The sequence below is a fragment of the Squalius cephalus genome (genome assembly GCF_949319135.1).
Source record: "Squalius cephalus genome assembly, chromosome: 20".
Taxonomy (NCBI): Eukaryota; Metazoa; Chordata; class Actinopteri; order Cypriniformes; family Leuciscidae; genus Squalius; species Squalius cephalus.
The window spans coordinates 2,188,671-2,209,292 of record NC_137141.1 but is presented as its reverse complement, the minus strand read 5'-3'; the positions used below and the strand labels follow the sequence as shown (position 1 = coordinate 2,209,292).

The following is a 20,622-nucleotide window of genomic DNA, read 5'->3' as shown; positions in this document are numbered from 1 at the left end:
CAGATGCACTTTTATGATGGATAGATGCACTTTTATGAAGGATAGATACACTTTTATGATGGACAGATGCACTTTTATGATGGACAGATGCACTTTTATGATGGACAGATGCACTTTTATGATGGATAGATGGACTTTTATGATGGATAGATGGACTTTTATGATGGATAGATGCACTTTTATGATGGATAGATGGACTTTTATGATGGATAGATGCACTTTTATGATGGACAGATGCACTGATGCACTTTTATGATGGACAGATGCACTTTTATGATGGATAGATGCACTTTTATAATGGATAGATGCACTTTTATGATGGACAGATGCACTTTTATAATGGATAGATGCACTTTTATAATGGATAGGTGCACTTTTACGATGGACAGATGCACTTTTATAATGGATAGATGCACTTTTATGATGGATAGATGCACTTTTATGATGGACAGATGCACTTTTATAATGGATAGATGCACTTTTATGATGGATAGATGCACTTTTATGATGGACAGATGCACTTTTATGATGGATAGATGCACTTTTATGATGGACAGATGCACTGATGCACTTTTATGATGGACAGATGCACTTTTATGATGGATAGATGCACTTTTATGATGGACAGATGCACTTTTATGATGGATAGATGCACTTTTATGATGATAGATGCACTTTTATGATGGACAGATGCACTTTTATGATGGATAGATGCACTTTTATGATGGACAGATGCACTTTTATGATGATAGATGCACTTTTATGATGATAGATGCACTTTTATGATGGACAGATGCACTTTTATGATGGACGGATGAACTTTTATGATGGACAGATGCACTTTTATGATGGATAGATGCACTTTTATGATGGACAGATGCACTTTTATAATGGATAGATGCACTTTTATGATGGATAGATGCACTTTTATGATGGATAGATGCACTTTTATGATGGACAGATGCACTGATGCACTTTTATGATGGACAGGTGCACTTTTATGATGGACAGATGCACTGATGCACTTTTATGATGGACAGATGCACTTTTATGATGGATAGATGCACTTTTATGATGGACAGATGCACTTTTATGATGGATAGATGCACTTTTATGATGGATAGATGCACTTTTATGATGGACAGATGCACTTTTATGATGGATAGATGGACTTTTATGATGATAGATGCACTTTTATGATGGACAGATGCACTTTTATGATGGATAGATGCACTTTTATGATGGATAGATGCACTTTTATGATGGATAGATGCACTTTTATGAAGATAGATGCACTTTTATAATGGATAGATGCACTTTTATGATGGACAGATGCACTTTTATGATGGATAGATGCACTTTTATGATGGACAGATGCACTTTTATGATGGATAGATGCACTTTTATGATGGATAGATGCACTTTTATGATGGACAGATGCACTTTTATGATGGATAGATGGACTTTTATGATGATAGATGCACTTTTATGATGGACAGATGCACTTTTATGATGGATAGATGCACTTTTATGATGGATAGATGCACTTTTATGAAGATAGATGCACTTTTATAATGGATAGATGCACTTTTATAATGGATAGATGCACTTTTATGATGGACAGATGCACTTTTACGATGGACAGATGCACTTTTATGATGGACGGATGAACTTTTATGATGGACAGATGCACTTTTATGATGGACAGATGCACTTTTATGATGGATAGATGCACTTTTATGATGGACAGATGAACTTTTATGATGGACAGATGCACTTTTATGATGGATAGATGCACTTTTATGATGGATAGATGCACTTTTATGATGGACAGATGCACTTTTATGATGGATAGATGCACTTTTATGATGGATAGATGGACTTTTATGATGATAGATGCACTTTTATGATGGACAGATGCACTTTTATGATGGATAGATGCACTTTTATGATGGATAGATGCACTTTTATGAAGATAGATGCACTTTTATAATGGATAGATGCACTTTTATAATGGACAGATGCACTTTTATGATGGACAGATGCACTTTTATGATGGACAGATGCACTTTTACGATGGACAGATGCACTTTTACGATGGACAGATGCACTTTTACGATGGACAGATGCACTTTTATGATGGACGGATGAACTTTTATGATGGACAGATGCACTTTTATGATGGATAGATGCACTTTTATGATGGATAGATGCACTTTTATGATGGACAGATGCACTTTTACGATGGACAGATGCACTTTTACGATGGACAGATGCACTTTTATGATGGACGGATGAACTTTTATGATGGACAGATGCACTTTTATGATGGATAGATGCACTTTTATGATGGATAGATGCACTTTTATGATGGACAGATGCACTTTTATGATGGACAGATGCACTTTTATAATGGATAGATGCACTTTTATGATGGATAGATGCACTTTTATGATGGATAGATGCACTTTTATGATGGATAGATGCACTTTTATGATGGACAGATGCACTTTTATGATGGATAGATGCACTTTTATGATGGACAGATGCACTTTTATGATGGATAGATGCACTTTTATGATGGACAGATGCACTATTATGATGGACAGATGCACTGATGCACTTTTATGATGGACAGATGCACTTTTATGATGGATAGATGCACTTTTATGATGGACAGATGCACTTTTATGATGGATAGATGCACTTTTATGATGGATAGATGCACTTTTATGATGGATAGATGAACTTTTATGATGATAGATGCACTTTTATGATGGATAGATGCACTTTTATGAAGATAGATGCACTTTTATGATGGATAGATGCACTTTTATGATGATAGATGCACTTTTATGATGGATAGATGCACTTTTATGATGGACAGATGCACTTTTATGATGGACAGATGCACTTTTATGATGGACAGATGCACTTTTATGATGGACAGATGCACTTTTATGATGATAGATGCACTTTTATGATGATAGATGCACTTTTATGATGGACAGATGCACTTTTATGATGGACGGATGAACTTTTATGATGGACAGATGCACTTTTATGATGGATAGATGCACTTTTATGATGGACAGATGCACTTTTATGATGGATAGATGCACTTTTATGATGGACAGATGCACTTTTATGATGGATAGATGCACTTTTATGATGGACAGATGCACTTTTATGATGGATAGATGCACTTTTATGATGGACAGATGCACTTTTATGATGGATAGATGCACTTTTATGATGGACAGATGCACTTTTATGATGGACAGATGCACTTTTATGATGGACAGATGCACTTTTATGATGGACAGTTGCACTTTTATGATGGATAGATGCACTTTTATGATGGATAGATGCACTTTTATGATGGATAGATGCACTTTTATGATGGACAGATGCACTTTTATGATGGATAGATGCACTTTTATGATGGACAGATGCACTTTTATGATGGATAGATGCACTTTTATGATGGACAGATGCACTTTTATAATGGATAGATGCACTTTTATGATGGATAGATGCACTTTTATGATGGATAGATGCACTTTATGATGATAGGTGCACTTTTATGATGGACAGATGCACTTTTATGATGGACAGATGCACTGATGCACTTTTATGATGGACAGATGCACTTTTATGATGGATAGATGCACTTTTATGATGGACAGATGCACTTTTATGATGGATAGATGCACTTTTATGATGGATAGATGCACTTTTATGATGGACAGATGCACTTTTATGATGGATAGATGGACTTTTATGATGATAGATGCACTTTTATGATGGACAGATGCACTTTTATGATGGAAAGATGCACTTTTATGATGGATAGATGCACTTTTATGATGGATAGATGCACTTTTATGAAGATAGATGCACTTTTATAATGGATAGATGCACTTTTATGATGGACAGATGCACTTTTATGATGGATAGATGCACTTTTATGATGGACAGATGCACTTTTATGATGGATAGATGCACTTTTATGATGGATAGATGCACTTTTATGATGGACAGATGCACTTTTATGATGGATAGATGGACTTTTATGATGATAGATGCACTTTTATGATGGACAGATGCACTTTTATGATGGATAGATGCACTTTTATGAAGATAGATGCACTTTTATGATGGACAGATGCACTTTTATGATGGATAGATGCATTTTTATGATGGATAGATGCACTTTTATGAAGATAGATGCACTTTTATGATGGATAGATGCACTTTTATGATGGACAGATGCACTTTTATGATGGACAGATGCACTTTTATGATGATAGATGCACTTTCATGATGGATATGATGCACTTTTATGGACTTCAAAACAGAAACAGACATTCACTGCTATTATATAGCTTGGAAGAGCCAGGACATTTTTTAATATAACTCCGATTGTATTCCTCTGAAAGAAGAATGTCATATACACCTAGGATGGCTTGAGGGTGAGTAAAACATGGGCTAATTTTCATTTTTGGGTGAACTATCCCTTTAAAAAACACACAAATATGCAGTGAATGAGAGCGGCACTGATTCCAGTTCAGAGGTTTGACTCCTCTACACACTGAGCCAGCAGGAGACGAGCAGGAGAACACGGCCCGGCAGATCCTCAACCGGAACCAGCACCACAGCGGGACCAGATCCATCTAGACCGGATCCATCAGGACAGGATCCATCGAGACCAGATCCAGTGGGACCAGATCCATCGGGAACGGATCCATCAGGACCAGATCCATCGAGACCAGATCCATCAAGACCGGATCTATCAGGACCGGATCCATCGAGACCAGACCCAGCGGGACCAGATCCATCGGGAACGGATCCATCGGGACCGGATTCATTGAGACCAGATCCATCAGGACTGGATCCATCGGGACCAGATCTACTCAGACGCCGCTCTAGCCCTGTGGACACAACACACAGAGGTCAAAGGTCACGCTTCACACACGTCATCATAAGTGCTCGCTCAATTCTGCTTAACCCTTCCAGCACATTCCTGAAGTATTGACCCGCTCAGATCCTCAGACAGCTTGCGGGAGTGTGTGTGTGTGTGTGTGTGTGTGTGGACATATGGTCAGTGCGGTACTAAACACGCGCGTGTAATACACAGAGGAGCAGAAAATCTTTAGTTAGCCATTTGCAACAGATTAGCAGCTTGTGGAGGCTCCGGTGGGATTGATCGGGGAGGTTTGTAAGCGCAGGAGGGAATCAGACGCTCTTCTGATGTCCACTAAAGTCAAATAATGAATAGTGTCACCTGATCCAGCGACACACACTCTTTCTCGACAGACTTTGAATGCACACACACACACACGTACAGATTCAGTTCGGTCTGCTCCTCACTCAAAACTGTAATACAGCGTACTTTTCATGAGCCGAAACCCAGCTGGAAATAAACTTTTTTAATAATCAATGAATCAAATTTAATTAAGTGATAATTTCTCAAATCAAAAGTTTCATATAAACATTTAAATTGCACATTTTTATATCGACTTTTTAATGACATAATTGTGTTTCTACTCCAATTAGTTTTTTGAAATATAAAGATTTAAACGGCAGCTGTCATAAACACTTGTTTTTATGATGAATTTATTAACAGGTTGAGTATAAATATAATGAATATGTAATATACTGCATATATTTATAATTTTTTTTTCTTTTTTCTAGCTGACTATCGAGTTTATGGTCATTGAATGTCTTTTCTGAGTTAAACGTGACATAATTGTTCTCCAGCTGTGTTATTGACGGCTGAAACGCTGATTGATGGATTACAGGAGACAGGACTGATTTCAGGAAGTTGTTCTGTATCTTTCAACACTCCTGATGTTCATTTGCTGCTGTAACTATTAGTGAAGAGGAAGAGATGATCAATCTCATGACCTTTCTAACTCCAGCTCGACCGATGCACTGCAGCGCTGGGATACTGAGGTCAGTGTGTAGTGTGTGTGTGTGTGTGTGAGTGTGTGAACTATGAAAGTGAACAAGTTCGTCACACAAACGAAGGGACGCTGAGATTGGAAGGTAAAAGCTCTTTTGATAATCATCAGGCTCTTTCATTAAGAACACACACACAGCACGTCAAAGATCGCACGTCGAGTAATTAACTCAGTGTGTTATCGAGGCCTGTGGTGCTTGACTTTCAACAGCAGATCACATAGAAAACAAGTTATATTAGTGACACGGTCACCTTCAAGAGGACCATTCATGTCAGACTTTCATGAGGCTAAAGGTGTGTGTGTGTGTGTGTGTGTGTGTGTAACAGTGGAGACTACCATCAGACCATCGCTTACGAAAATTAACCATTGTTTTATTATAGTAAAAGTGTAGTAACCATAGTTTTTTAGCAGACTGATTAACATTTGTATAACCACAGTTTTACAACAAACACCATGATTATATGGTTAGTGTAGCAAAGCCATATTTCAATTGTAGTTACCATTGTTTAACTATAATAACCATGTTTTTTTGGTTTTATTTGTAGTAAAACCATGGTTAATTTCCGCAAGGATCCCGTGGAAACCAGCTCAACGAGTTCGGCAAATCACTTTACATTTACAGATGCATTTGGCAGATGCTTTTTTCCATGCAACTTAAACGTACAGTATGGCATTTTTCGCCACTAGGGGTCGCTAACCTCTTTACAATAACAAAGGCGTAGTTTGATGACGCAACACATGCTAAGAATTATGGATGTTGTCGCCAACGTCAAGCCGACCGATCTAATAATGTTTATGGATGACTGAATACATCGATGTTTTTATCATGACTGTGATATGAAGCAGGTCGGGATTGCTAAGAGACACTATCAGCTCCACACGCGACGCGAGTCCCGCGGATATAAAAGGAATATGGACATTTCATTCTACCGAACTACACGCAAGTGCAGAATTACTACTCACAGGTCAGTTTATTAGACAAATTAAACTTGTGAGGTAACGCAGCGCTGTTTCACTTGCTCTAACATTACACTATCACACTAAACTGCATCTGAATGTGTTGAAATTAAAGTGTTAGTTTGTCTGTATGAGACTAGCAGTAAACTAGATCAACATTACAATAACATACAGATCATATTCTAACATTTTATCATTGTTGAACTATATAACATTGATTAGTTTTATGTAAATGTGCGCACCTGTTTAATAAAGTACATGTAGGAGCGGTCGAAGTCTCGGACGTGGAGCTCTCGTTATACTGTCTATGGGAGCTCTAGGCATCTCGAAAACACCGCGCTGATATTGATTCTCGTTTTAGTTCTCCTTTTTTATCCAAAGTCTGCTTGCCATGGTCCATAATGTTTGAACGAAACAACAACAGCGTGCAGACAGACATTAGGAACTACACTGTTGTCCACGTCTGTCGCCTTGGTTACTATCAGAGGGCTCTGGTTGCTATGGCAGTACGAGCAGAAACCAGGGAGAACGCGGATATGACGCCATTGACGGCGACAAAACGGAAATAAAGAAACGTGACGTGTCTTCGAATTAAATTACAAATTTCTCCTGGTTTGAAAGTTGTTGGAAACAGTCGGGATAATGTAAGTACACAACAAAAAAAATATATATAACATAGATATAGTGATTTTTGCTATTTTTAAAGCAAAAAAGTTACATATTGTGCCTTTAAACTGGATTCAGGATATACATGATATGAGTTCATGCATTCACTGGGAATCGTGACTCGCTTCTGACTGTAATTTAAAATGTCAGGCTTTATGGGGTTAATGCTTTATTTAACAGCACAACATCATAAATGTAATACAGTAGGGCTGTCAAATAGAAACTTGAATTTTGAATATTCGTTGAATAAAAACTAAATTAACAAAAACTGCACATTCAAATGCAAAACCCGTGCATTAGAAGTTTTGGTGTGTCGAGAGACGCTAGACATGATGATGGCGTCACCGACGCGGTTTGTTTCTGTTAGCTTATCCAGTGTACAGCGCTGCGTTGCTAATGTGAAAAATGGCGGGAAAAGGCTTTCCTGCTGACGAAAACCCTCTGAGTCCGAGGCAAAAAATCTTGCAAAGACATACTTGACCAAACCAGATCTGACTGTGTGTGTGTGTGTGTGTGTGTGTGTTCATCAGCTGAAACACTCTCAACAAAAAGCGCTCAGCAATCTGGTGTTTTGATGAACAATATGTAGTGAGTAGAAGTGAGTGTTTCTGAATGGCAGTTTGCTATTGTGTGTTCATGTAGTTCATTACACTGTGTGTTGAAGCGTGTTTCTCAGGTTACTGATGCACAAACACTATAGTATTCACTATAGTAACCTCATTTTCCTTGCATGCACATTGTTTCAAAAGATAATGCACTTTAAAAAGTGAATGTCATTTCATTTCAATAAAAGATGCAATGCTTGATTTGGTATATATTGGGTTATTGCGCTCGTTTGCCCCCTCTTGTGGTCATAGGAGACAATACAGTACTTTTTTTCCAAGTAATATTAAGTATTGTCTAAAGCAGGTGTCTCCAACCCTGCTCCTGGAGGGCTACAGTCCTGCAGATTTCAGCTCCAACCCCAATCAAACACACCTGGACCAGCTAATCAAGCTGTTCAGGGTTGCTTGATAATTACAGGCAGGTGTGTTGGAACAGGGTTGGACCTAAAGTCTGCAGGACAGTAGCCCTCCAGGAGCAGGGTTGGAGACCCCTGGTCTAAAGAATTCAAATATAATTTGAATTTTGTCAATATATAAGAAAGAACTTTGAATTCAGCTTTTCAGCCATTCTGACAGCCCTAGAATACACAGTGGAATATACAGGAATGGGAAGTCTTGTAAATGCGGTTTTCTTTGTGTTAGCGGGTTACTGGTTTGCATGCGAACTGGTATAACTAGCGTTTATAAAAACAGATTTTTGGTAGTTATCAGCACATCTGTGTGCATGTAAATCTAAATCTAAATCTAAAATACATCAGGAGCCGATGATCACTGGACAACATCAACCTGATCTCCGGTCAGACGAGATGTTTCCAGAAGAGTTCATGTTTCCAGAATGTCCAGAAGCCAAACATGCATCTGTCACGAGAGGATATCAGGAGAAACGACAGGAGACTCAGGCTTCTGTGAAGCGAACGTGTGCCCCGTCCCACGGAAAGGGTTGGAGGGCAAATGTCTTCATATCTGCTGTGGTATTGTTGGTCTGTGACCCGTGAAGACGCTCTCGGCTCTCTCTGAGGGCATCAGGAACACACTGACAGCTCGATAAATGTGTCTGAACATATGCTACACCATCGGCTCATGACGGACCCGAAGACCACAGCGTGCTTCGGAAAAGGAAACTTCTACAGCAGAAGATGCGCAGTTAGCTGTGTCAGGTCTGATTATGATCTGCTGATGAACTATGACTCGTGACATTTGGAGGAGTTTCTGTCTGAAAACATATTTAAAAGATTTCAGTTTCACTTCAGTCGAATTATCTATAATAGTCAAATCAAAAATATATTTAGATGCCTTCTGAACAATAATCCAATAAAACTGTATTCTTCTCTTTAATTTCAACTAGATGGTAGCATATAGTTTTACTTTTGAATCAGTTTTCCATTTTTATTTTAATTTTGGTTAAAGTTTTAGTAATTTTGTGGGTTTTATGTCTTTGTCAACTAGCCTTTTTCAGGTAATGTTTATTAGGTAACAAATATGTTTTTATGGTTTTAGTTTTAGTTTTTATTTGATTTTTATTTACATTTTAGTACATCAAGTTAAAGTAGATTAAAATGAAAAAGAATTCCTTGGCAATAAAAGTTGAAATAGCCAATGAGATGTATTCTTGTGTTACGCAGCACGCTTGGAAGTTCGGTTAAAGGGGTTACTGATTTTGATTTGACTTTTCTAACTTTAGTTAGTGTGTAATGTTGCTGTTTGAGCATAAACAACATCTGCAAAATTATAGCATTCAAAGTTCAAAGCAAAGGGAGATATTTACTTTTAAAGAAATTGCTTTAAGGACTACAACAAACGGCTGGTAGAGACTACACCACATTCTTCACAGGTTAGTGACATCACAAACCCTGGAATTTACATAAGCCCCGCCCCCTGAACACGATTTATAGATTATCATGACAGAATATGCGAATAAATGACTAGAAGATAACTACACATAAGTGACATAAATTCATCAACTAATCATTCAGAAATGTCCTGTTGCATTACATGTCAACAAAATACTGTCAACTCTTCTTGAGTCTCTCCATCATTGTCTGACTCTGGTTTTATCATAAAAGGCTTTTTCAGTGCATGTCTGTGTGAGGTAAAAGGACACAAGCTGTTGTAGCTCCGCCCTCTGCGCCGGGAGCAGCAGCTCAAGAATGGCGCACGTATCCAGTCCATAGGAGGGGAATGGCGCAGCAAGCCGACGCTTCGAGCGGGGCCTACGGTGTTGACTGGCTATGAGAAGAGAGCACACGGGAGGCTACCAGCTCGACACGAAGGCTATAGAATCTAAGGAGCGTGTTTGGTGTCGCCCAGCCCACAGCTCTACAGACATCTGTCAGCGAGGCACACTGTGCCAACGCCCAGGAAGAAGCGACACTCTGAGAGGAGTGGGGTCGCAACCCGAGGGGGCATGGTGCATCCTGGGATTGGTACGCCAAAACAATGGCATCCACTATCCAGTGGGCCAACCTCTGCTTGGAGACAGCCTTTCCCTTCTGCTGGCCTCCGTAACAGAGAAAGAGAGAAAAGCCAGAGCTAGGTCTGCCTCCTCTGGTTGCAGGTTCACCACCTGGTCCCGAAAGGGAGTGGTAGGAACATCTCAGGATGACGTGAGAGTCAGCTGGCCCGAATTCCAGGTACGATTCGTTGACCGAAAATGTGTGCAGTTCCCCTGCCCTCTTGATGGAGGCCAGAGCAAGCAGGAGAACTGTTTTTATAGACAGGACTTCACAGTGTTGTCCGTGCGGACCAGCAGTGTTTTGAGGCGGCTCAGAGCAAGGTGTACTGCTAGCAACTCGAGGCAGTTGATGTGCCAATGCAGTTGAGGGTCCGTCCAGATCCCGCTACTGCATGCCCATTGTACGTGGCCCCCCAGCCGGTGTTGGAGGCATCTGTGGAGACCACAGCATACCTGGATACTTGTTCTAGGGGCACTCCGGCCCTGAAAAATGAGGGGTCTGACCACGGGCTGAGGGTTTGGCGGCAGGCCGGGTTGATTGTCACACGCCCATCTCGGGACTCGGCCGTTAAGCCAGTGCTGAAGCGGCCTCATATGAAGCAAACCCAGCGGCGTTAATGCAGTCATATGCCCCAGGAGCCTCTGAAAAGCTTTCAGTGGGACCACTGTTCTGCTCTTGACAGTATTCAAGCAGTTCAACACTGACCGGACACATTTCTCTGTGAGGCTTGCCGTCTGGTGGACCAAGTCCAGCTCCATACCGAGAAAAGAGATCCTGTGCACGGGGCGAGTTTGCTCTTTTCCCAGTTGACCCGAAGACCCAACTGGCTGAGATGCCGGAGCACCAGGTCCCTGTGCTCGCACAACTGCTCCCGAGACTGAGCTAGTATCAGCCAGTCGTCAAGATAGTTGAGGATGCAAACACCACGCTCTCTCATGGAAGCAATGGCCGCCTCCGCAACCTTCGTAAAGACGCGGGGCGACAGGGCCAGCCCGAAGGGTAGGACTTTGTACTGATACACTCAACCCTTGAACGCGAAGTGCAGGAATAGCCTGTGTCGTGGGAGAATGGAGACATGAAAGAACACCCCTGTACCTGGGCGGGTGCCGGAGGAACTGAATCGTACAGCCGAGTCTGATGGTACAGCCAGCTGGACAGACTTGGAAACACTTTCCAGGCTTCCACAAACAGAGCCAGGGGCACCACAGACGTACCCGGGGTGGGGCAGCGAGGTGGAAGACAGGGACCCGACTCAGAAGACAGGGACCCGACCCGAAGCAGGGTCTGAGTGTGCGGTGCAACACATACCTGTCTCCACAGGTCGGCCGGGGGTGCATGAGAAGGCGTAATCGGGTCCTCAAACTGCACCTGGCTGCCGGCTGGCGATACAAGAGTGGGCTGAGGGTGGCAAGGTTTTACAGGTTCGCACACTGCCTGTCTGGCCCTCTTGGGACCCAGGAACAGAGGAATTTGCTAGACTCCGGGGAGCCAGCGGCGGAACAGAAACAGGGGGAGGGAGTGATGCGGTTACCATCTCCTGAAGAGCTCTTCTCTCCATCCCTGGGTGGCCCGTCTCAGGGACGCTTGTGGGCGGGCTGGGTGGCCTGCCTGCGGCCGGCTCCACACTGAGGCCTGGGTGAAAGGTGCTGCTGTGGCCTAGCGGGAGCGGAGGCGGCGGCAGGAGGAAGCCCTCGGTGATGAGCAGGCGGAGGATCTGCCACCGGCGGGAGGGTGGAGGCAGCAGCAGGCCGCCGGGGCAGGATCTGCCGGATCGCCTTCGTCTGCTTCTGGGCGGAGGAGAACTGTTGGGCGAACTCCTCCTCTGCGCCGCCGAAGAGCCCAAACTGTGAAATGGGGGAGTCCAGGAACCGAGACTTATCAGTCTCCCTCATATCGGCCAGGTTGAGCCAGAGATGGCGCTCCTGGACCACTAAGGTGGACATCGGCAGACCGACCGCTCAAGCCGCAACCTTCGTGCCCCGGAGGGCGAGGGCTCATGGTCTTGACTACCCTCATGCATGTCCATGAGTGCTTTGGCCTGGTGGTCCTAGAGCAAGGACATGGCATGCAGGGAGGAAGCGGCTCGCCCACAGGCTCTGTAAGCCCTGACCATGAGAACAGACGAGAACTTACAGGCCTTAGAGGAGGTAGTGGTCGCCGGACACAGCTGCATCGCAACAGACCGCTCCACCGGAGGGATAGCTTTATTCTTTAAGATTTTTTTTAAATTCAAATTACAGATATAAGGTATCCAAAATACAACTTACAAAGTTTATAATGGCTATTATTGTTCAATAAATAATATTTTATATTATAATGTTGGCGTACTTCATATCCAGAAACGATATGATGGGGGGTTGTCAGATGGGCAGCAGTGATAACTTAGCGTGAAAAGATTATATTTGTTTTGTTTTTTTCAAAAATGAAACTCTATATCATTTATATTGTATTTAAATAAGTAAAGCACTTTTCAAGTACCTCTTCATTTATATGGTTGTTTTCAAGGGTTTTCCAGGACTTATATTTCAAAAAGTCAAATTCAAAGTTCTTCAAGCACCTTGTATGAACCCTGAGTACTTACAGTATGTACAAATAATGTACAGTTTGTTGTGTTTTTCATAGCAAAATAACAATCAAAATAATCAAAACAAAAGAGAACGTCTCCATGAGGATCAGCTAGACCCAGTGTCTGAATCGATGGAGATAAGCCGTACCGTGTAAAACGTGTCAAATTTTGACTGAACTGCTTGATTCTTATGGATTAGTTTTACAGTCTCTTTATGAACTTTTTGAAGCAAAATAAAAAAGGTAGTTGCATGGGCTGTCAATGGAGGTACAGAAATCTCTCAGATTTCATTTAAAATATGTTTATTTGTACGAAAATCTTATAGGTTTGGAGGTTTGGAACAACATGAGTAAATGATGACAATTTTTTTATCAGGAGAACTAACCCTTTAAGATGCTAAATGGAAGATTCATCTTCTTAATCATCCAAGGAGAATTCGCTGTTTGAGTTTCACAGTCACACATTCTGTCAATGGATGTTTTTGGTTGTTCATTTTTTTGGGATCTCGAGTCCTAGACTGTTGCACACTGAACAGACGGGTGAGAAACTCATTCTGCCCTTACAAGGGTTTGAGAAACAGACATAGCAAAAAGCAAGAGAAAGAACAGTACTTACAGTAAGTACAGATAATGTACAATCTTTAGTGTTTTTCAGAGGGTTGATTTTTGCAAATTGCATGGAAACCAATACAGGTGAATTTGACCCGCAAGACTAAAGTTGTACACAGTTTTTTAACAATCAAAATAAATATGGAGATGAGCCGTACCTGTGGCGATCTCTGTGACGAACATGTCGTGGCTCTTATAGAAAACTCTGGCACACAGTGCCGAAAGATTCTCCGTCTTCTGAACAGCGTTGTGGTACGAGGAAAGCAGTGCGTCAGTGAGGGTCTGGGCTGCTGGTGTGTGTGCATCGCTGAAACTCAGCCTCAGAGACAGGGAGGCGTATCGCCCGCAGCCGGACTGAAGCAGTCGGCACTCGACGGAGCCGCCCGGGACCCGGGAGACGCTGCGATGGGACGCTCGGTCTGCGGGACGGTCCTGCACTGCGATCACATGGAGCTCCACCGCGGCTCCTCTGGGTAACGACTGAACGACCACGACACTGACCTCCACGCCATCACTGTCCTCCTGTGGACACACACAACAACCCCAATAAACTCTTATGGATTATAAATATATTTCATTCAATGTCCGGTCAACATTATTTCTACAGCTCTTTATAGAGTACAGATTGTTTCAAAGCAGCTTCACAGTGATAAGCAGAACCAATGATGCAAATTTCATCAGATATGAGACTACAGAAGACAGTAGTGTCGTTAATCAGCTAAATATCTTTCAAATTATCATCTGATAGTTTCAGTGCAGTATCAATAAAAATAGCTTAATCCAATAGAAATTGAGTGTGTGTGTGTGTTGTGTATTTTTTTGCTTCATTGACAACATTTTAAAGTCAAACTCCATTGAGTCTTGTGTGCTTCACATCAGTGTATATGATGAGTGTTGTCTATGTAGGGCGCTCAGATCGCCCCCTTTTAAGGCGGTTAAGAAGCCGCTGTTATATTTTTGCAGGATCTTCCTGAAACGACACGAGCGGCTCACACGCCACAAGAAGGGTTAAACCAGCAGAAACTACAGAAGAACTAATGCCCCCGTATTTCCAGCCAGGAATAATGTCAAAAGCTGATGTTCAGTGGCTGCTGGTCACGTGACTGGTCATTTGATGTGGTTTCGGTTCAGCAATACAGACGATTACACAACTATGACGACTTCTGCTTCTGAGAACCACGAAACTGTTAAAAGTATCAATTGATCTGCATCTGTTCGGAAAACTTGAAGTCGCTGGTAACACTTTACAATGTGGTTCCATTAGTTAATGTTAGATAACATTTGTTATAGTGTTGTTTATTAAACTTTGCGGTAACACTTTACAATAAGGTTCATTAGTTAACATTAGTTAATGTATTAATTAACATGAACTAACAATGAGCAATACATTTATTACAGTATTAGTTAATCTGTGTTAATGTTAGTAAAAATCCAGCTGTTCATTGTTTGTTCATGTTAGTTCACAGTGCATTAGCTAATGTTAACAAATACAACCTTTGATTTTAATAACGTATTAGTAAATGTTGAAATTAATATTAACTAAGATTAATAAATGCTGTAGAAGTGCAGTTTATTCTTAGTTTGTGTTAACTATGGTAGTTAACCTTATTGTAAAGTGTTGCCAACTTTGTTAATGTTATTTAATAAACACACACGAGCGCAGAGATGAACTACAACAAAGACACACACGGCACGATTGATTCCAGACACGCGCGGGTGGTTTTACACCATTTCACCACGAGCGTTTGTGATGGCTTTAAATGATCCGCAGAGTTAAAATCTTTATTCTTCGCCGGGCCATTATCGCCTCTCGAGCATCTTTGTGTTTGTGTTCAGCACAATGCGGGCCTCAAATAACACCGTCTCATCTGCTAATGGGGGACAAACGAGTGTTTCATACAACAGCCGTTCTGTTGTGCCGTCGATAAGGGCAAAAACACTTAACCCCCTTTTTCAATTCTCTGGATCAATTTTCATCCACTCACATCCCACTCCAGCACAGCAGAATAATGACGGGTTACATACACTTTATTTTGAGATTCGCTCAAAAGCAGACGGCGAATAAATCAGAGAGGCTTTTCTCCCAATTTTCAGGCCGAGTCCTCGTCGTGACCCGATCGGCCAACGCTGCACTTACATCCAGATTAAACCAGCCCTGATTGTGTATCAACATCAAACCACTTTTCAGAGCAGCTCCGAGTAAACAATAGAAGCTTTAAGTAGCTGTGTGTAAAGTGTTCACTCAGACGTCTTTAACGAGAGCGTTAGATTAGCACTTAACAGCGCGAGGAGCCGTGATGAAGGGGAGGCTGTTAATGGCCCTCGGGGACCGTAATAAGGACCCAGAGGGGCTCGTTTAGTGGGTTTAAAGGCCGACCCGTGACATCCAGACGCTTGAAACGCATCGCTGGATCCGCTTCATAGGGCAAAACCACCCAAAAAAGTTCGGTAGGCATGTGTGAAGGCTAGGCGGATGAGGTGGGGAATGGTAAACACCATTATAAGGGAGTGTGTGGAGTCGGATCGCAGCGGGTGCTGATGGGTTCGGGATGATCAGCCGGTTCCTCTCCATTTGCTGCCCAGCGTGAAGTCCTGCGGAGGAATGAATGAAACACAGCCCTGAAACCACTGATGGAGGCGCTAGTACTGAACACCAGTGCTGCCAGATTGGGACGGTGATTTGCAGCCCAAAAGCTCACCAATACACGCCCACTCCGGGAAAAACCCGCCCAAAACATTTACTGCCAAAATAATGTGATATCATTTTATTGCCATGTCAATCAAGGTTGATAAGCACCATTTTTTCTCCATCCTTCCCTCACGTTTTGTAACAAATCCTTCCCACGGGGGTCAAAATGACCCAAAGCCGCAAGAAAACCCTGCCCAAAACTTTAACTGCCAAAATAATGTGATTCTGGCTCAATGTAGGAGGAAAAACACATTTTTGGCCTTTAAAGATATGTACTGTAATTGAAATCTACAGACACAAATAGATAAAGTGCTGTAAAAGATACAGTTAAAAGTGTGTTTTGGATGTTTTCTGCCCACTAGTCTAAAAAAAACATTTATGGAAAGCCAAAAAGCCCAAAATCTCAAAATTGACAAATGCATGTAAAAACACTATTTTTGCACTATTTTTACTATATTTGGCAATCAAAGAAATTAACTGATGACTTTAAACCACATGCATCATTTTGCATCAAGAATAAGCCAATTTAAGTGCAAAAAGTGTCCAGTATAAGTGATTGGAATAAGCAGTGTAATTAGAAGATATTTCACACACATTAATGCACACACACCACAGCCAAAATGTGTAATTCATTGAAATGTACTGTACGATAATCCGACAACATAAAATAACAACAAGAACGTGCTTTGTGTTGCACTTCAGACAGAACTACAGTACGTCTTTTGTGAAGTACATATGTAGAACATCTCACTCTATCTCACTCTTTACTGTAGATACAACTTACTGTATATACCCCGCTAAACCCCGGGAACGCGCCCAATCTGGCAACACTGCCGACTCGTTGGCCGAGGAACACCTTCAGGCCCACAGATCTTCACAGCAAATGTTCAGTGTGACAAGACGTTAAGATGAAACGATACATCATTATCAGCCCTCGCAGCGAGTGTGAAAACTCGTTTCATTTCAGCCTGTGATTTGCATCACTTTCCAATGTGGCTCGTTAGGCCTGATCATAATTTCTTTAATATTTTTTGAGAATCTCTTGCCTTACACTTTTAACAAAACCAACCAATATTAAAATCTCTTAAAGTTCCCCAATTATGCTATTTTAAAGATTTCTGTTTTTGTTTTTAAGGTCTCATACAACAGTTTTGCAAATAATACTCGTAATATTCATTACAGCGTCAGCTCTTTCCTCTCAGGGTCTGAAACGCTTCGATCGAAGATTCAGTCTCTCTAAACCCCGCCTCTCTGAGAGCTGCTCTGCTCTGATTGGTCAGAAACCAAACACTCATTATCATATCTGAATCTCAGCTCTTGATCTCAGTGATGCGAACAGTGACGATGGCGTGGGTTTTACCGTATCAATCTCAGAAAACAGCGTCTTCTCCACACGAACAACACGAACCAAACTCCTCCACTCTCAGATACACTACAGTGTTTGAGGGCGGAGCTAAAAGACGCTGCTCAGCCAATCAAGACCACAGGCTGCATTATGCAAATTAGTTACACATTAGTTTCACAAACAGCTATATTACACTCTACATGAAAGGGAATATACCAAAAAAGGGGCACTTTAATAGAACAAAACCAACCGACATTTAAATCTCTTAATATCATATAGAAACAACCAACATTTATCAAATCAAATCAAAATGTATCTATAAAGCACAATAAAAACAACAGTAGTTGACCTCTGTGCTGTACAATACCAAACTAAAATTTTAATAAAAAATATAAACAATAAAGACCGCAATGTAATGAGAAAAAAATGTATTATAACAATTTTTAAATAAAAAAATATATAATTTTTTATTATTATAAATATATATATATATATATATATATATATATAAATATATATATATATATATATATATATATATAAATAAATAAATAAAAAATATATATATATAAATATCACTATTCAGTGTGATTCATAAATCACTGCATAGATCAATACAACCTATAAATACAATATATCTAATCTAAATCCAGAGATTCACTAATCTCATCATTATATATGGACACATCGCTCTAAAGCACTGAGGCATCATAGACTCTCTGTAAAATTGCTTTGAAACTGTGTGCATTGTGAAAAGCGCTATATATAAATATAAACTTGACTTAGTCTGCATGCATAGATAATAAAAACATAATGAAAACAAGCTTAGTGAAATACAATATATGTGCAGCTCAAACAGATCATGATACTAGCCAATACTATACCAACGTCATGGGTTCGATTCCCAGGGACTCAATGATGAAATGTATTCAGTCAAACCAACATTTATTCAGACTCCTTCAACATTTCTCATATTATCACAGTTTATTCACTATAGTTTATAAAATGGTAATAAATATGAGCAGAACTCAGAGTTATGAACTCGGCTGATATTTGACTGGTTTTGTCCGTCCTTCTGTTAGACTGTCTCACACATGAATTATGTTGAATATCATAATATAATATGTCACAGTTTACTTTATTTTGCTCTCCTCACTTACAGAAATGAACTATAGTATAGTGTCCTGATCACACTAGTAAAACAATATCAAAAATGATATCTGGTGTCTGAATAATGTCTGGTTTGACTGTATATACATTGTAAAGTCATTGTAAGTCACTTTGCATAAAAGCATCTGTCAAATGCATGAACTTGGCTTTAAGAACTTCTTCAAGTTGTGAGGAGGTGTTGTTATGATTGATCTGAAGTTAAATGCTCACTACAACCAGAGCGGTTCTGCTCTCCACAAACAACACATCTGCTCCTCCGCCAATTAACCCCGCAAACTCCATCACACACTCCATTACAGACGTTATGAACGCTCAGGCTGTTTAAAGAAGCGCACGCTCGTGTTTCTATCACGGGCTCTTCCGCTTCGCCAGCTCCATCTCCTTTAACCAGTGCTCGGATTGTTGGATGCGTGGTGAAGCCACTGGTAAACGCGATAAGTGCTTTATTGTTAATCTAAAGAAAGCATTTTCATCATAACACTCGAGTGCACAAATCCGGCAGTGCCGAACCAACACGCCAATGATGAGAGAATCAACAACAACACTTACTGTACACACTTCAGTATTCATACATGCAACTTATGCATTGTTAAAAAAAAAGATCCAGACCGTTTTACTTGGTTTGTGCTGTAATAATTGAATAAATAAAAAATTAGCAAAAAAATAAAATAAAATAAATAAAAGGAAATTCAACTTTTTTCTGAATGCATATTATATATCTTCCTTTGTTCCTTCCTAATGTTTCCTCAAGGCGAGACACTACAGGCAAAACAGTGTTTTTTCATGCATCTGTCAATTTTGAGATATTTGGCTTTTCATAAAGTGTTTTTTCAGGCTAGTGGACAGAAAACATCCAAAACACACTTTTAACTGTATCTTTAGAGCACTTTATCTATTTGCGTCTGTAGATTTCAATTATATATCTTTAAAGGGCGTTTTCTCAAAATGGGGTTTTCCTCCTACACTGAGCCAGAAACCTCCACTTCAGAGACACTGACAGACAGCAAACTTTAGTTTTATTCTGAAGGTCATAATCCCCTCTGTTAAAACCTTCATCTCTAATACATCAAAAAACAAGATTTTCGAACCTGACTTCATCCAATGTTCAGATTTTTGTTCTAGAAATGTATGCAAATCAGTGCATATTTAATTAGATAACGTCTCATTTGCATATTTAAACATAACATTTCAGAAAACTTGTAATACAATTTTTTTTTTTTGCAGTTATTAATGTAATCAATCAACTGATCAATCAATCAAAAAAACTTTTTTTTATTTATTTTTTACCCTATTCACCAGGGCAGTCTTGCCTTAAACATTTAGTGTTCTCTGAGTATAAGGAATAAGCATATGATAGAATCACAGTAACAACAAACAAGAGTGGAAATCAGCGAGCGGCATCATTAATATTCCTGTCACACTAGTGTACTGTCAACATCTGCGCACTCGTGTTGTGTTTGCATTGAAGCATGCACACAACTGGAGGGTGTTGCAGTGTTATTGAGGAACGCAAACCGTCTCACTTCTAACGGCGTGTCAGTCGTCTGCAGCTTCTGCATCTCATCTGCTTTGTCACATGAATACATGCATGTGAAAC

At 40.5% G+C, this 20,622-nt stretch overlaps 1 protein-coding gene across 1 annotated transcript in view; it reads right to left on the bottom strand.

Moving 5' to 3' along the window:
• Positions 1 to 4,284: 4,284 nt before the first annotated feature.
• dph6 (diphthamine biosynthesis 6) overlaps positions 4,285 to 20,622 on the bottom strand; it is a 106,366-nt gene continuing 90,028 nt past the window's right edge. The window contains exons 14-15 of the mRNA XM_079853183.1: positions 13,980 to 14,343; positions 4,285 to 4,934 (exon numbers count right to left, since the gene is read on the bottom strand). Of these exons, the coding sequence (XP_079709309.1) occupies positions 4,588 to 4,934; positions 13,980 to 14,343 (711 nt within the window). The 3' untranslated portion in view covers positions 4,285 to 4,587. The remainder of the gene's footprint in view (positions 4,935 to 13,979; positions 14,344 to 20,622) is intronic.